This window comes from Medicago sativa, chromosome 1 (assembly GCF_051527215.1).
Source record: "Medicago sativa cultivar Bolivia chromosome 1, Bolivia_mono, whole genome shotgun sequence".
NCBI classification, from domain to species: domain Eukaryota; kingdom Viridiplantae; phylum Streptophyta; class Magnoliopsida; order Fabales; family Fabaceae; genus Medicago; species Medicago sativa.
Window position 1 is genome coordinate 31648149 of NC_140749.1, and position 15187 is coordinate 31663335.

The 15187-nt window shown below is 35.6% G+C and overlaps 2 protein-coding genes and 1 pseudogene across 2 annotated transcripts; 2 read left to right on the forward strand and 1 right to left on the reverse strand.

Annotated features, from left to right (window-relative positions):
* Positions 1 to 534: 534 nt before the first annotated feature.
* LOC146954311 (F-box/kelch-repeat protein At3g06240-like) lies at positions 535 to 1698 on the forward strand. The gene has a single exon (XM_085744308.1). It carries the CDS (start codon positions 535 to 537, stop codon positions 1696 to 1698), a length of 1164 nt encoding a protein of 387 aa, XP_085600434.1.
* A 3007-nt stretch (positions 1699 to 4705) lies between these two features.
* Positions 4706 to 5815, forward strand: LOC146954312 (F-box/kelch-repeat protein At3g06240-like). The gene has a single exon (XM_085744315.1). The coding sequence runs from the start codon at positions 4706 to 4708 to the stop codon at positions 5813 to 5815; it is 1110 nt and encodes a 369-aa protein (XP_085600441.1).
* A 6328-nt stretch (positions 5816 to 12143) lies between these two features.
* Positions 12144 to 13572, reverse strand: LOC146954313 (F-box only protein 8-like; annotated as a pseudogene).
* Positions 13573 to 15187: the final 1615 nt, after the last annotated feature.

Sequence of the window (15187 nt, forward strand, 5' to 3'; positions counted from 1 at the left end):
ATCAAGAAAATTGTTGAACTTCGAATACTTAATCCTTTCAACTAATCAACATTGAAAACGAAATTGGTAATCACAATAACTCTCGTGGAACAATATTTTTACTACTCGATAGAACGTACGCTTGCGGATTCGTATCACATAGATACTCCGTCGTTTTATGCTATTAACATATATGTTGTGAGTTTGTTCGCAGGTTTATCTTTTTTGTTTTTAACGACTTTGAATTTGTACCGTATCAATGTAATGTATCAATTGGAATGAATGAATATAGTTTATTTTTGTAAAAAAAAAAAAAACCAAAGAATATCATATTGTATATTAAAACAAGTTTGATTTAAAATAATATTTGATTTTCTTACAATATACGAAATGGATTTAAAATATGAGATGCTTATTTAATTATATTTGAGGGGGCTTATTGAATATTTAAAAAAATTAATATTGTATTGTAAATTAATACTAGTATTGTTTTTTCGCTTTGCTTTGCCGCTTCCCGTATCATTCGTTCAAGTGTAACACAACTCTTATCAATCTATGGCATTGGTTCCAAATCGGAAGAAGTTTAGTTGCAGTAGCAGCTATATACATGACGATCTTGCATTCGGTATTCTCTCTAAACTCCCTATTAAGTCTCTCAAGCGATTTACTTGCGTTCGTAAATCATGGTCTCTTTTATTTCAAAACCCTAATTTCATTCAAAAGTTCCGCAACAATCTTGTTACCAAATCTCATTCACCGTATGATGATGATGATGATGATGATGATGATGATATGTCTTTCCTCTTCATCTGGGCTGTGTTTCCAAGTTTGTTTTATTCGATTTCGGGCGAGAAGTTTGAGAACGAGGTCAAATTGGATCTGCCGCCTCAATTTGATGATGCTTTTAATCTTGTTTTAGGTTCAGCTGTCAATGGAATTATTTGTTTATATGACCTTTTGGATCGTAGCAAAGTAGCACTTTGGAACCCTGCTACTGGAGAAAATAAGGTCATTCCTCCAAGGCTTTCCGAGTGTCTGCCTAATTTTGTCGATGACTTTCATCTTCGTGCATTTGGTTATGACCATGCTACAAATGACTACAAGGTTATTCAACATGTAAGTTTTCGTCCTATATTAGATGGTCGTATTCGGAAAGAAGATTTGCCAATGACACCTGACCCGTTCTGGGAGATATATAGCCTAAGAACTCACTCTTGGAGAAGACCCGTTGTTGATATGCCGGTTCCTGACTCTAATATCACTAATGTGTACTTCAATGGGATGTGCCATTGGTTTGGGGTTTCAGATGGTATAACATTTTCTGTTGTGTCATTCAACTTAAGCAATGAGGTGTTTTTCACTACACCTGTAGTTTGGCATGCCAGATCTTTTTCTAAATTGATGGTGTTGAATGGGTACATTGCACTGATAACAGATTGTTATGATAACAAGCTTTTCAACATATCAATTTTGGGTGAAATCGGTGTCAAGGAATCATGGACTAAGCTCTTTGAATTTGGTCCCATGTCTTGTATTGAGCGGTCTTTTGATGTTTGGATGAAGGGTAAAATATTCTTAAGTCAAAAAAATGGTAAAATAGCTTGTTTTGATTTAACTACTGAAGTGATTGAAGAGATTGATTTTAAAGGAGAAAGTAAGAATTGTCTAATCGTACCTTACAAGAAAAACTTTGGTAAAATTGGAGAAATAGACAATTAATTGGTTTTGTAGTCAAAGCATAACGTTTTATTAAACAATAGGAAGTAGTACTTGTTTGGTTTCCCTGGTTTTATTTTAATGCTTTTTATCTTTCTATGACATGTTGGATTGATATTTAGTTCTCCTTTTATGGACGAGCTCTTCCGTGTACCAGATATTTCAGGAAACTTTAATACATTCTGCTCATGATATCTATGTATGCGCTCATGTTTGTTTTTTGCTTTAGTAATATTTAAGATGGTCTAAACCATGGAAGCTAAGGAACATGGTCTAAATGATCAAAACACTAGTCTTATGCTTATTATTACTGCTCAGATATCTATTTGATCTTCTACGTATCTAACTATGTTGGGATGTGAAAGAGACTTACTGCAGCACCTTCTTCTGTGAATATTCTTTCCCATTAGATTTTGTGCTGAGGATTTGTTAGCATGATTCTCTATGCCATGTTGTTACCTCATGTCCACATGTTTTTGATATTTTCCCTTTAATGTGAAGTTACCATGTTACCTTGAGTATCTTTTCTCGATTTGTTTCGGTTAAGACTGAATATTTGATGCAAAAGTGTTATTTGTTTATACTGTTGAAACATATGCTGATAAAATTATGCATCTGGACAACCAAAATTGTCATATTCAAAAGATGTTTTCTGTGAATGTCATGAACTTGTAACTTTGTTTCTAGCAAGAGAAAATGCCACTATATCAATGGATACACAGTTCAGCTCATTTTGTAGCCATACATATAAAACTGCTTTGCAAGTAGTAACAAGTATTAAATGCTGGAAGAATTTAAATTACTTTGTTTCTTCTGGCTGAACATGATTCATAGTAAATTATGGAGAAGTCTTGTTCTCCCAAATTTAGAAGAATTTCTTTAGTTCTCATTTGTTTATCGTTTTTAAAAATTCAAGATTGTGTTAATTATCACTTTTAGGACTGTTCGTGGTTTGGTTCGGTAAGAAAATCGTACTGAACTGGAAAAACAGTTCTTTTGTACCAGACTGAACCAATTGTTTTTATAGTTACAGAATCAAACTACTTATGCATGATGAACCAAACCAAACTGTGTGTCAGCCATTTTACCGTACCAAACTATCTACAAACTGTCGGCTATTTCTTTACGGGAGTTTACTCCCAGTTTGTTGTAAACAAGTTCGGGGATTTTAAGGTTAATTCTTGACTGTTAACCTTGCAGCTCAAACTATGCTAAAACTAAAAGTTTCTTCCTTTCCAATTGATTCATATAATAGATAAATGAGGGAATGTAGCAATAATAATATTTCAATCATTGTGCATTGTTGTCTTCCAATGTAAAACCACACAAATGATTGTGTAATAGTTAGTGCAAGTTAAATAATTATACAATAAGGCATAAAAATGGTCATCATAGTCATTACAAAGACAATTTTAGAAGTTATAAAAGCACATTTGATAAAAATGTTTTATAAATAAACAAGTTCCATCTTAGAAGTTTCAAGTTAACATCAGTACTGTTGTATTGCAGTTTGGTTCATTCCTTCCTAAGAACGTGCACCCTTAACATTTCGATTGTTCCATCTTCACGCAGCACAATCTCGCATAAGCAACTATCATTTTCTGTGATCTTGCTCTTTCCACAAAAATCTTCCCACCCTAGCACACGTACTCGACCATCTCTCCATTTACGTACTTGGCCTCTCTTTTCGATATGTGTTGTGCTTATTTGTGCCAAGATGTGATGATACGCTGCTATGTCATTGCTTTTAATATCCTGTCATAAAAAAAAGGATGAATGCAAATTGAATATCAAATTATCAACACATTAAACAAAAGTGACATCGGTTCATACCTTGCAGTGGCAACACACAAGGGTGACATGTTTTGTGAAGCAGAGGCAGAAATCCTTGATAACATTCTTTGGAATAAACTTCAAATGTGAAGAGTGATGGCATAATAAGTAAATCAAAGAAATTCTTTGAAATGATTGTAAATTATGAAAACTGAAATTGCAACCACTTGGCTTGTTTAGAGTCACAAAATAGAGAATCACTCAATCAAAAAATTATAAGCTTCTGAGATTGAAAAAATTATAAGCTTTTTCAAATCCGATTTACTGAAAAAAAAAATTCTTCAAATAGTATTAGAGTCAAATCCGATTTTTCAATAGATTAAAATAATTTTCAAATCTATTGAAAAAGCTTCTTCAATCCGATTTTTTCAAATCCGATTCATTGAAAAAATTATAAGCTTCTTCAAATCCGATTTTTTCTCCAATACAGAAATCCGATTTTTTTCTTCAAATCTCCATATCAACATGTTTCTAACTTTTATTTAATTTTATCAATCTATTGTATTCTTCAATTTTCCTTCTTCTATTATTTTTTTTTCTATTTTCCTACTCCCTTTTTCTTTTCTTTTCTTTTCATTTTTCAATTTTGAGTGTGCATTGTTTTTATCGAGTCTCATAAAAAGGTACCTATTGGATGGAAACAAATGCTCTGACAATAATTTGCAACAACTAGACGTTGATGATATAAAATGGTGAAAATGTATTGTTTGTATATATTTGACACTCATCTTCCTGTTCACATTGGTTAAAAGCTTTCCTCTTATCAATGGTTTTGTTGGCTACATACAGAGAATTCATATTCATTGTTGCTTTTAATATAAGAAGAGTTAAAGTTTGCAACTGTACACGTGGATAATGGAATGTGTTGTAATACATGCTTTCATGTTCTTAAAGTAGTGTATTCGTATCCATTCATCACACATTTTCTAAACTGAAATCACAATCAATATCATAGACATTCGTAACAATATATTAAAAACTATGTTAAAAGTATATTTATTATTAACAATAATTAATTTTACAAAAATTGCATGCGCGTCGCACGGGTAGAGGTCTAGTGATAATTACCATCCCACATGTGCAGTAGGCACGTTCAATTTGAGGGAGGGTTTTCCGCTTTGCATCGCCGCTTCCCGTTTCATTCGTTCAAGTGTTCGACAACTCTTTCAATCAATCTATGGCATTGGTTCCAAATTGGAACAAGTTTAGTTGCAGTAGCAGCTACATACATGATGATATTGCATTCGGTATTCTCTCTAAACTCCCTATTAAGTCTCTCAAGCGATTTACTTGCGTTCGTAAATCATGGTCTCTTTTGTTTCAAAACCCTAATTTCATTCAAAAGGTCCGCAACAATCTTGTTACCAAATCTCATTCACAGTATGATGATGATGTGTGTTTCCTCCTCGTCTGGGTTGCACTTCCGAGTTTGTTTTATTCGATTTCGGGTCAGAGGTTTGAGAATGAAGTCAAATTGGATCCTCCACCTCAATTTGACAATACTTTTCTTCTTATTGTTTTAGGTTCATCTGTCAATGGCATTTTTTGTTTATATGACCATTTGAATCATAGCAATTTAGCACTTTGGAATCCTGCTACTGGAGAAAATAAGGTCATTCCTTCTAGGCTTTCCGAGTCTCTACCTAATTTTGTCGATGTCTTTCATCTTCGTGCACTTGGTTATGACCATGTTACAGATGACTACAAGGTTATTCAACATGTAAGTTTTCGTCCTATATTAAATGGTTATTCTCGGGAAGATTTGCCTATGACACCACCTGACCCTTTTTGGGAGATATATAGCGTAAGAAGTAACTCTTGGAGAAGATCCATTGTTGAAATGTCAGTTCCTAACTCTAATTCCACTAATGTGTACTTCAATGGGATGTGCCATTGGTTTGGGGATTGGGATGGTAAAACATTCTCTGTTGTGTCATTCAATTTGAGCAACGAGGTGTTTTTCACTACACCCGTAGATTGGAATGGTAGATCTTTTCCTAGTTTGACGGTGTTAAATGGGTACATTGCACTAATAACAGATTGTTATGCTACCATGTCTTTCAACATATCAATTTTGGGTGAAATCGGTGTCAAGGAATCATGGACTAGACTCTTCGAATTTGATCCTTTGTCTTGTATGGAGCGGTCTATTGAAGTTGGAAAGAAGGGTAGTATATTCTTAAGTAAAAAAAACGGTAAAGTAGTTTGTTTTGATTTAACTACTCAGGTGTTTGAGGAGATTCCTTACAAGAAAAACTTTGGTGCAATTGGAGAAATAGACAATTAATTGCTTTTGTAGTCAAAGCTAAAGTTACTGTTGAGATATTGTATGATTGTGTGTTGATTTATGTTTCCTTTCTTAGATATTTCCTTCCTTAATCAATGGAAGTGATTGAGAGACTCATGCCTATATATGGTTGCCTATTCACCTCACATTCTGTACAGAGAATACGTTTTCAGTCTAAGTAAGTTGGTATCAGAGCTGTCTTGCAGAAACAGTGAACGATTCCCAATCATCTTTCAACTTAGCATCAATCTCCGATGCCTTTTTAGTAAGATGGTCAGAAAGACGTTGATTATCAACTTGTATCGCTATTGTGGAATTCCATTGAACCTAAGTTGATGGCACATTTTCGTCCGTATAGGACCTGTTATGAGATTTGGCATAAGGCTAAAAACCTTTATGCTAACGATATTCAGAGGCTTTATGAATCTGTTCGGAGCTTGGCCACTCTTCAGATGACTGATAATGATTTATCAGAATATTTGACTCGAGCTCAGTCCACTATTGATGGCCTTAAACTTATGCTGGTTGGTGATGATGTTAAGAAGGTTTTGGAAAAGCTTGATAATATGTTCATGGTGTTTATCCTTCACGGTCTCCCTAAGGAGTATGCTACTGTTAAAGATCAGGCCTTAACAAATACCACAATCCCTACTGTTGAAGAACTTATTGATCGTCTCACCCGAGTTTCTACACCATCTGATGATACCCAGACAAGCTCTGAGTCTTCTGCTCTTAGTTCTAATTCCAATGACCGTGGTAGTGGAGGTCGTGGACGTGGTCAAGGCCGGGGACGTGGTAAAGGAGGTAGAGGTGGCCGTTGTACTTATTGTAAGAGAGATGGACACACTCAAGACCGGTGCTACAACTTGCATGGTTATCCGACTGGTTATCCGAACAAAAGTGCTAATGTTGCTCAATCCTCAACAAACTCTGAGTCAAAGGTTGATCAGGAAACTGCAATTTCTGCCAATGAGTATAAGGAGTATTTACAACTGAAGGCAGCACAACATGCATCCTCCTCGGCTACTGTTGCTCATACCGGTAATTCTACGGTTTGTATTTCTCACTCCACACCTCTTGGATGGGTTTTGGATTCAGGTGCTTCAGATCATGTGACTGGTAATTCCTCAATTTTTTCTGAATTATCTACACCTAAATATCCACATTTTATCACCGTTGCGGATGGGTCCAAAGTTGAAGCTACGGGTGTTGGACAAGTTTCACCTACTCCTTCACTCTCTTTGAACTCAGTTTTACTGATTCCTAATTGTCCTTTCAATTTGATTTCTATAAGCAAGTTAACTCGTTCATTAAACTGTGCCATAACCTTTACTTCTGATTCCTTTTTGATACAGGACCGGAGTACGGGACAAACGATTGGAGCCGGAACTGAATCTCGTGGTCTTTACTACCTCCGTCCTCCCACTTCCGCTACATGTGTTGCAGTCGAATCTCCTCATCTCCTCCATCGTCGTCTGGGTCATCCAAGTCTATCAAAATTGAAGAAGATGGTGTCTGGTCTTCCTCAATTAGAGTCTTTACAGTGCGAGTCTTGTCAATTAGGAAAACATGTTAGAGTTTCTTTTTCTAACCGTATTAATAATAGAGCTGTGGCTCCCTTTGATGTTGTTCATTCTGATGTTTGGGGTCCTAGTCGTGTTCCTTCTACCTTAGGGTACAAGTATTATGTTACTTTTATCGATGATTTCTCAAGATGTACTTGGGTATTTTAAATGAAAGATCGTTCTGAGTTGTTTAATATTTTTAAGAATTTTTGTTCTGAAATTATGACTCAGTTTGGTAAAACAATTCGCATCCTGCGCAGTGATAATGCAAAAGAATATTTTTCTGATATTTTTAATTCTTTTATGCACTCCAAAGGTATCATACATCAATCTAGTTGTCCTCATACACCTCAACAAAATGGTGTTGCTGAAAGAAAACATAGGCATATTGTTGATACTGCTCGTACTCTTTTGGTAAATGCCAATGTGCCTCTAAAGTTTTGGGGTGATGCTGTTCTTACTGCAGGGTATTTAATAAATCGGATGCCATCCTCTGTCTTGAATAATCAAGTTCCTCATTCTTTGTTGTACCCTACAGAACCGTTATATGTTGTTTCTCCTCGTGTCTTTGGTTGCACATGTTTTGTTCATGATTTATCTCCAGGTCGTGATAAAATGTCTCCTCGTGCTATCAAGTGTGTCTTCCTTGGTTACTCTCGTGTTCAAAAGGGGTATCGTTGTTACTCTCCTTCTACACACCGCTTCTACACATCGGCTGATGTTACTTTCTTTGAGGACATACCATACTTTGCCAACTCAGATGTTCCTCCCGTGGAGTTAGATCAGGTCTTGCCTATTCCTTATTTCGAGTCTGTTGAGTCCATTCCATCTCCATCGTCTGACCCACCAACAGTGGTAGATACATCCTCTCCTACCAAGTCTCCTCCACCTATTAACCGGTATGGCATCACTTATGAGAGAAGGGTTGAACCACATGCTTCAGTTCCTGTTCCAGGTGTTTCCCCTACTCCGGATCCACCTGCATCTCCATCTCCATCTCCTGATATGCCCATTGCCATCCGCAAAGGTAATCGTTCAACCCGTAATCCTTATCCTATTTATAATTTCTTGTCTTATCATCGTTTATCTCCCTCCTATTGTGCTTTTGTTTCTGCACTTTCATCAGTTTCTATTCCTAAGACTATTCAGGAAGCACTATCCCATCCAGGGTGGAGACAGGCCATACTTGATGAAATGTCAGCTTTAGAATCTAATCATACTTGGGAACTTGTTCCACTTCCTTCTGGGAAATCTGTTGTTGGTTGCAGATGGATATTTAACGTTAAGGTGGGTCCTGACGGACAAGTAGATCGATTGAAAGCTCGCTTAGTGGCAAAGGGATATACTCAAGTTCATGGTCAAGATTACAGTGATACATTTTCTCCAGTTGCAAAGATGGCATCTGTTCGTCTCTTTTTGGCCATGGCTGCTATGAAACGCTGGCCTCTATTTCAGTTGGATATTAAGAATGCATTCTTGCATGGGGACTTAGAGGAGGAAATTTACATGGAGCAACCTCCTGGGTTTGTTGCTCAGGGGGAGTGTAATCTCGTATGCAAACTTCACAAGTCTTTGTATGGTTTGAAACAATCACCTCGAGCATGGTTTGGAAGATTTAGCAAAGTACTGCAGCAATTTGGGATGATCCGTTGTGAGGCAGATCACTCTGTTTTTACTAAATGCTCCTCATCAAATAAATATATCTATCTTGTGGTTTATGTTGACGACATTGTGATTACAGGTGATGACAATGAGGGTATCGAATTGTTAAAACAACACTTATTTCAAAACTTCCAGACAAAGGACTTAGGTCCTCTTCGTTACTTTCTTGGCATCGAAGTAGCCCAGTCAAAGTCAGGTATTGCTATCTCTCAAAGGAAGTATGCTCTTGATATCCTGGCGGAGACAGGTCTTACAGATTGCAAACCAGTTGATATTCCTATGGACCCTAATGTAAAGCTTCTTCCTAATCAGGGGGAGCCTTATACCGACCCAGGCAGATATCGGAGACTTGTTGGAAAGTTGAACTATCTCACCATGACTAGACCTGACATATCTTTTCCAGTCAGTGTAGTAAGTCAGTTTCTTAACTCTCCTTGTGACAACCATTGGAATGCAGTGATTCGAATTATTAAGTACCTCAAAGGATCACCTGGAAAGGGGCTTGTTTTCACTGATAGAGGCAACACTGATATCATTGGATATTCAGATGCTGATTGGGCAGGAGATACTAGCGATAGACGGTCTACATCAGGTTATTGTGTTTTCATTGGTGGAAATTTGATCTCATGGAAGAGTAAAAAGCAAACTGTTGTTGCTCGTTCAAGTACGGAGGCTGAGTATCGAGCCATGGCTCATGCCACATGTGAGCTATTGTGGTTGAAGCATTTACTTCAGGAACTTCATTTTTGTGAAATTGGTCCAATGGAACTTGTGTGTGATAACCAGTCAGCTTTACACCTCTCATCCAATCCAGTCTTTCATGAGAGGACAAAGCATATAGAAGTTGATTGTCACTTTCTTAGAGAGAAGATTATCACGGGAATCATTAGAACCTCCTTTGTCAATTCCAAGGACCAACTTGCTGATATCTTTACTAAATCTCTACGAAGTCCTCGGATAACTTACATATGTGACAAGATGGATGCCTATGATGTATATGCACCACCTTGAGGGGGAGTGTTGAGATATTGTATGATTGTGTGTTGATTTATGTTTCCTTTCTTAGATATTTCCTTCCTTAATCAATGGAAGTGATTGAGAGACTCATGCCTATATATGGTTGCCTATTCACCTCACATTCTGTACAGAGAATACGTTTTCAGTCTAAGTAAGTGTTACAATAGGAAGTAGTACTTGTTTGGCTTCACTAGTTTTATTTTAATGCTTATTATCTTTCTATGGCATATTGGATTGATTTTCAGTTCTCCTTTTATCGACGAGTTCTTCCGTGCACTAAATGTTTGTAGAAATATCTCATATTTCAGTAACCTCTATTGATTTAATGTAAGAGGCACATATTTGAAACTCAATGCATTCTGCTAATGATATCTATGTATGTTTGTTTTTTGCTTTAGTAATATTTATGATCGTCTAAACCATGGAAGCTAAGGAACATGGTCTAAACTCACTAGTTAGTACTAAATGGCGCTGAAGTTGCTGCAGAGTTTCCCTTTACGTATATAACTATGTTGGGAAGTGTAATAGATGTGTGTATGACTCACTTTCTTAATTTTATTTTGTTGTACAAATGATAAATGACGTTGGAAATGAGAACTGTGCTTATAACTATTCATTTGAAAAGAAATTTTGTAAGACAGTAATAATTTCATTTATTGTTAAACAAATATTGCGATATACATTTGTTTATTAGAAGCTACGTGTGTAATGTGTTTCAGAATGTGACAGTATTAGTGTGCTGCTGTGTAGCCTCTTAAGCCGTGTGTGTGCATTACAGCATTGGGCAGTGTTTTTAAAACTTATGTTGGCGGTTAGAAGGCTAAGATGGAGTTTCAGGTTGAACCTATCAAAAGAGCTATCATAAGAACATGTTATCATATAAGGCGTTACGTCGGTTGCGTCTCAAGGTGCTGGCTGGAAATAATTGGGAAGGCTGTGTCGAGGAGTTGTTTGCTGATATATGCACAGAAGAGGGAAGGAATACATGGTTGCTAACGTATGTCAATAGAATTTAGTTTGAGAGTTTTAATTGTTTAATTATTTTTGGTTCTGATTATTTGGGGCACCGAGATAAAGTACAGTCTGCAGTGGTGGCGTCTACATTATGCAAGTTGCATTGGAAGATCGTGACAGTGCAGGAGCACACGGTCAGAGGATGATTACCATTATTGATTGGTTGCAGTATTCGAGTAATACTTGGCTAGCAGGGTGTGACGCTGGGGATTTTGACGCCTACATAGTTCAACTTTAGTTATATCAATTTTATAGTCCATCTTTTGTTTCATAATTTGTGTCAATTCCTGCACAATTAACTGAACAGAGCTGAAATTAATAATATATTTTTAACTGAACCGAATTGTTTTTTAGTTGGTTGACTAGGTTGTGATGTTTTCGAACCAAACCAAACTACTTATGCATGACGAACCTAACCAAACTGTGTGTGTTAACTGTTGAATTGAACCAAACTGTGTTAATGTTGAACTGAACCAAACTATCTGAAAATTAAGGAAATGAATTATCTGCATACTGTTGGTTACTTGTTTAGGGAGTTTATTTCTAGTTTGTTGTGAAGAAGTTTGGGGATATTAAGGTTATTTCTTGACTGTTAAGCATGAAGCTCAAACTATGCTAAACTAAAAGTTCCTTCACAAATGACCCATATAATAGATAAATGAGGGATCAATATTATAACCATGTAGACCAATAGTAAGCAATGAATCAAAGGGAATGGTGTTAAAGTGATGAAATTGTTATATAGATTGATGTTTCATTGTTTTAGCCTGAGAAGGTCATGTTAATAAAATGGAAAGAGAAAACAGTAGAAGCAAAAAACAATAGAAGGGTTGGAATCAAAAGAATATGCAATAGGAAATAATAATGGTAAAGAAAGGTTCATATCACAAATGTTTCTTTCTCGTACACTTGATTTTAAATATATTATTGGAAAATAGCAAGCCCATTTGTATCAAAATGGCTTCAGAGTAATCAACTTGGTAATGAAATCTTAAATCCTAACAACAATACTCATAAAGCTCTTGGGTGAAAGCTATAAACTTGGGATACAAAAAGACCTAATTCCTAAATCAGCGAAACGAAAGAAGGTTTTTCTTATAAATTGCAAAGTGACAACAAAAAGACTCCCCTTTAACACCCATATCTTCAATTGTTTGGGTATGTAAATCAAAACAAGCTATTCCATCGTCATTTTTTATAAAGAATATATCACCTTTTTTTTCCTGCTCCAACAGGACGCTCCACGCTAGGCAAGGGCCCAATAATGATGAGTTTAGTCCATGATTCGCTAACACCAAGTTCACCCAAAACATAGATGTGAAAAGAAGCCGTCTTTACATGCTTTGAGATCCTTGCAACGAACCCATTTAACACCACCAAATCAAAGTATCTATGCACCCACTTATGATCACTGTCACCTTCTCTCTTCAGTACCCACTCATCAGGATAGCTATCTTGCATATCCAAGGGTAAATGTGTAGTAAAGAAGTTGTCATTTCTCAAGTCAAAAGAAACCATGTATGCATCAGCTATAATTGTACTCGCCCACCAATGACACAATCCATTCAAGTACACCTTACGACCTATACTTATAGGCATATTCAAATTAAGTCTCTTCCAAGAGTTACTTCTTACACTATAAATCTCCCAAAATGGGCGTGGTGTTGTTGGGAGATAAGTCCAATCAAAGTTGTCATCAGGTTTATATTTACTAACTTTAACCTGACGAATGATCTTATGGTCGTCATTAAAAGGGGAGCAATGCTATTTATCAAGAAAGATTTTATCAAGAAATTGTCCCGAAATTAATGTTAGCCAATAAAATCTCAGCCTGTTCGAAAATCATGGGGTGGTGGGTGTTATGTATTTTTTTTATGAAACTTTAATAAATAAGATTAAAATCTAAGGGTGATTATTCTGCCATGTCATTCTTGAATTCATCAAGAAAATCCATTCTTGATATCTAGCATTTTCCTTAAAAGGGTCATAACCATATCCATGAAGATGAAAACAAACAGTATAAAAAGGTAAAAACTCAGCTGGGCTAGGCGGAATAGTTTCCAATTCCTTAGTAGCTGGATTCCATAATGCAACAAATCGATGGTTAAAATCAGAGAAACAAAGAACGTCATTAATACCAGAATCCAACATATCAGTATAAATCTCATCCTGTTGAAATGAAACTGGCCATTTCAAATAGACCCTATTCTCAAATTTGTCGCCAGAGAGCAAATACAAATCAGAACCATCATGTGGATGTGGAAATATCTCCTTTATATTTAGGAAAAGATATGTGTCATTGTATAATGACCGATGCATAGATATGAAATTGGTGCGGAACATTTGCATGAAATAAGGGTTTTGAAATAAAAGAGACCATGGTTTGCAAGCACACATAAATCTTTTGAGAGATTTGAGGGGTAATTTGGAAAGAATAGAGAAGGAAATGTCATCATAAATATAGTTAGTGTTACTAACCATGTCACTGTTTGTAGCCATAGACTTCTCGAAGGTGAAGGGAATTCTATTTTATTTTGTGCAATGCTAAATAGAAGATGAGATTAATTTGTTTTGTGACAGGGATGGCAATTGGACCCAGGCCCTATGGGTATCCGCAAAAAATACCCACAATGGGTAGGGTAAAACCCCGCATTTATGGGTTTGGGCACGGGTCCGGGTAATACCTACAAATTTAAATGGGTATGGGCACGGGTAAGGGTATTATACTGCCCAGACCCGCAACCCTGCATATACATATCTATATAATATCATAAATAATTTATTTATTTTTGGAGTATAATTAATTTATTTATTTAGCTCTTTAAGCCTAAACCTAAACTTAAACCAGAAAACTGCTTAATACAATAACAACTCCATCATGCCGGTGTACAATTTTTTAGGGATATTTTGGATGTTTTTTATTTGTCTAAATACTATGATTCGTACTATTTTATGAGTTAATTTTTAAAAATTTGGACTGTAATTTTATTTCAATTGTGATGTTTTTATTGTCTTTTTGTAGTTAAAGTGCGGGTAATGGGTGCGGGTATGGGCACTTAGGTACCCATAGGATATGGGGAAGGGGACTAAAGTTGTTGCCCACGAGGGTACGGACACGGGTACGGGTATTTTTTTACAAATGAGGGTATGGGGAAGGGCACTGTATGTACCCTACCCATAGGGTACCCATTGCCATCCTTGTGTCAAACGAAACGGTAGCTGAAAAGGATTTAAATTTCCTTTTTTGTAATTAATACTCCACTACCAAAAAAATTTAAGTGTGTCTTAATTGTCAATTAATTTTTCATTTTAATTATAAAAAATATACTCCCTTATGGCATAGATTAAGGATTCAAAAATACCAATGATGTGTTTGTTTCAAATTATATTCATAGATTACCGGGAATAAAACGATATACATGCTTATGTTTATTACAAATTTACTAAATTTTATTCCCAGATATAAAACGTTTCTGGGAATAGAAAATTTTTCCCCATGAAAATGGTGGGAATAAAGTTCCTATGAAGACTTTGTCAAAAAAAAAGTTCCCATGAAGATGAAAATAAATTCATGTGTAATTAGCTATTACAATCCCTATTTTTATGGTTTCCGAAAATATTATAATGTTAAGCAAACATCTTTTTTCTAAATACCTTGGAATAAAATTCTCTTCTTTATGTTATTTGTTAAGAAAATATAATTTTCAAAATCTTGATAAATAAATTGTGCCAATTTTCAATACATAGTAATTTTTATTTTTAGTATACTTAACATTTCCATAAATTTATCTATTTCTCTCTTCGGTAAAATTTTTGTACTGATATTAATATATTATTTCTGTGTTAATCATATTTTTTTTGGAAATGGGCTGTGATAATCCGAAATTTGGTGGAAATATACGTAGAGTATTTATTTAATCTAAAAATCAAACTCCCGTTCTTCTAAACAATTCGATGGAGCTCATTAATCGAATTCAATTGTTTGGTTCATTGATATGCATATTTTCAATCTATGTTTTCTTATTATGAGATCATTTTTCTTTGGAAAACCGAGAAAAAAAATTTGATACTCTACAATTTTTGACAGAATACTCTAAGTTACAATAATACACTA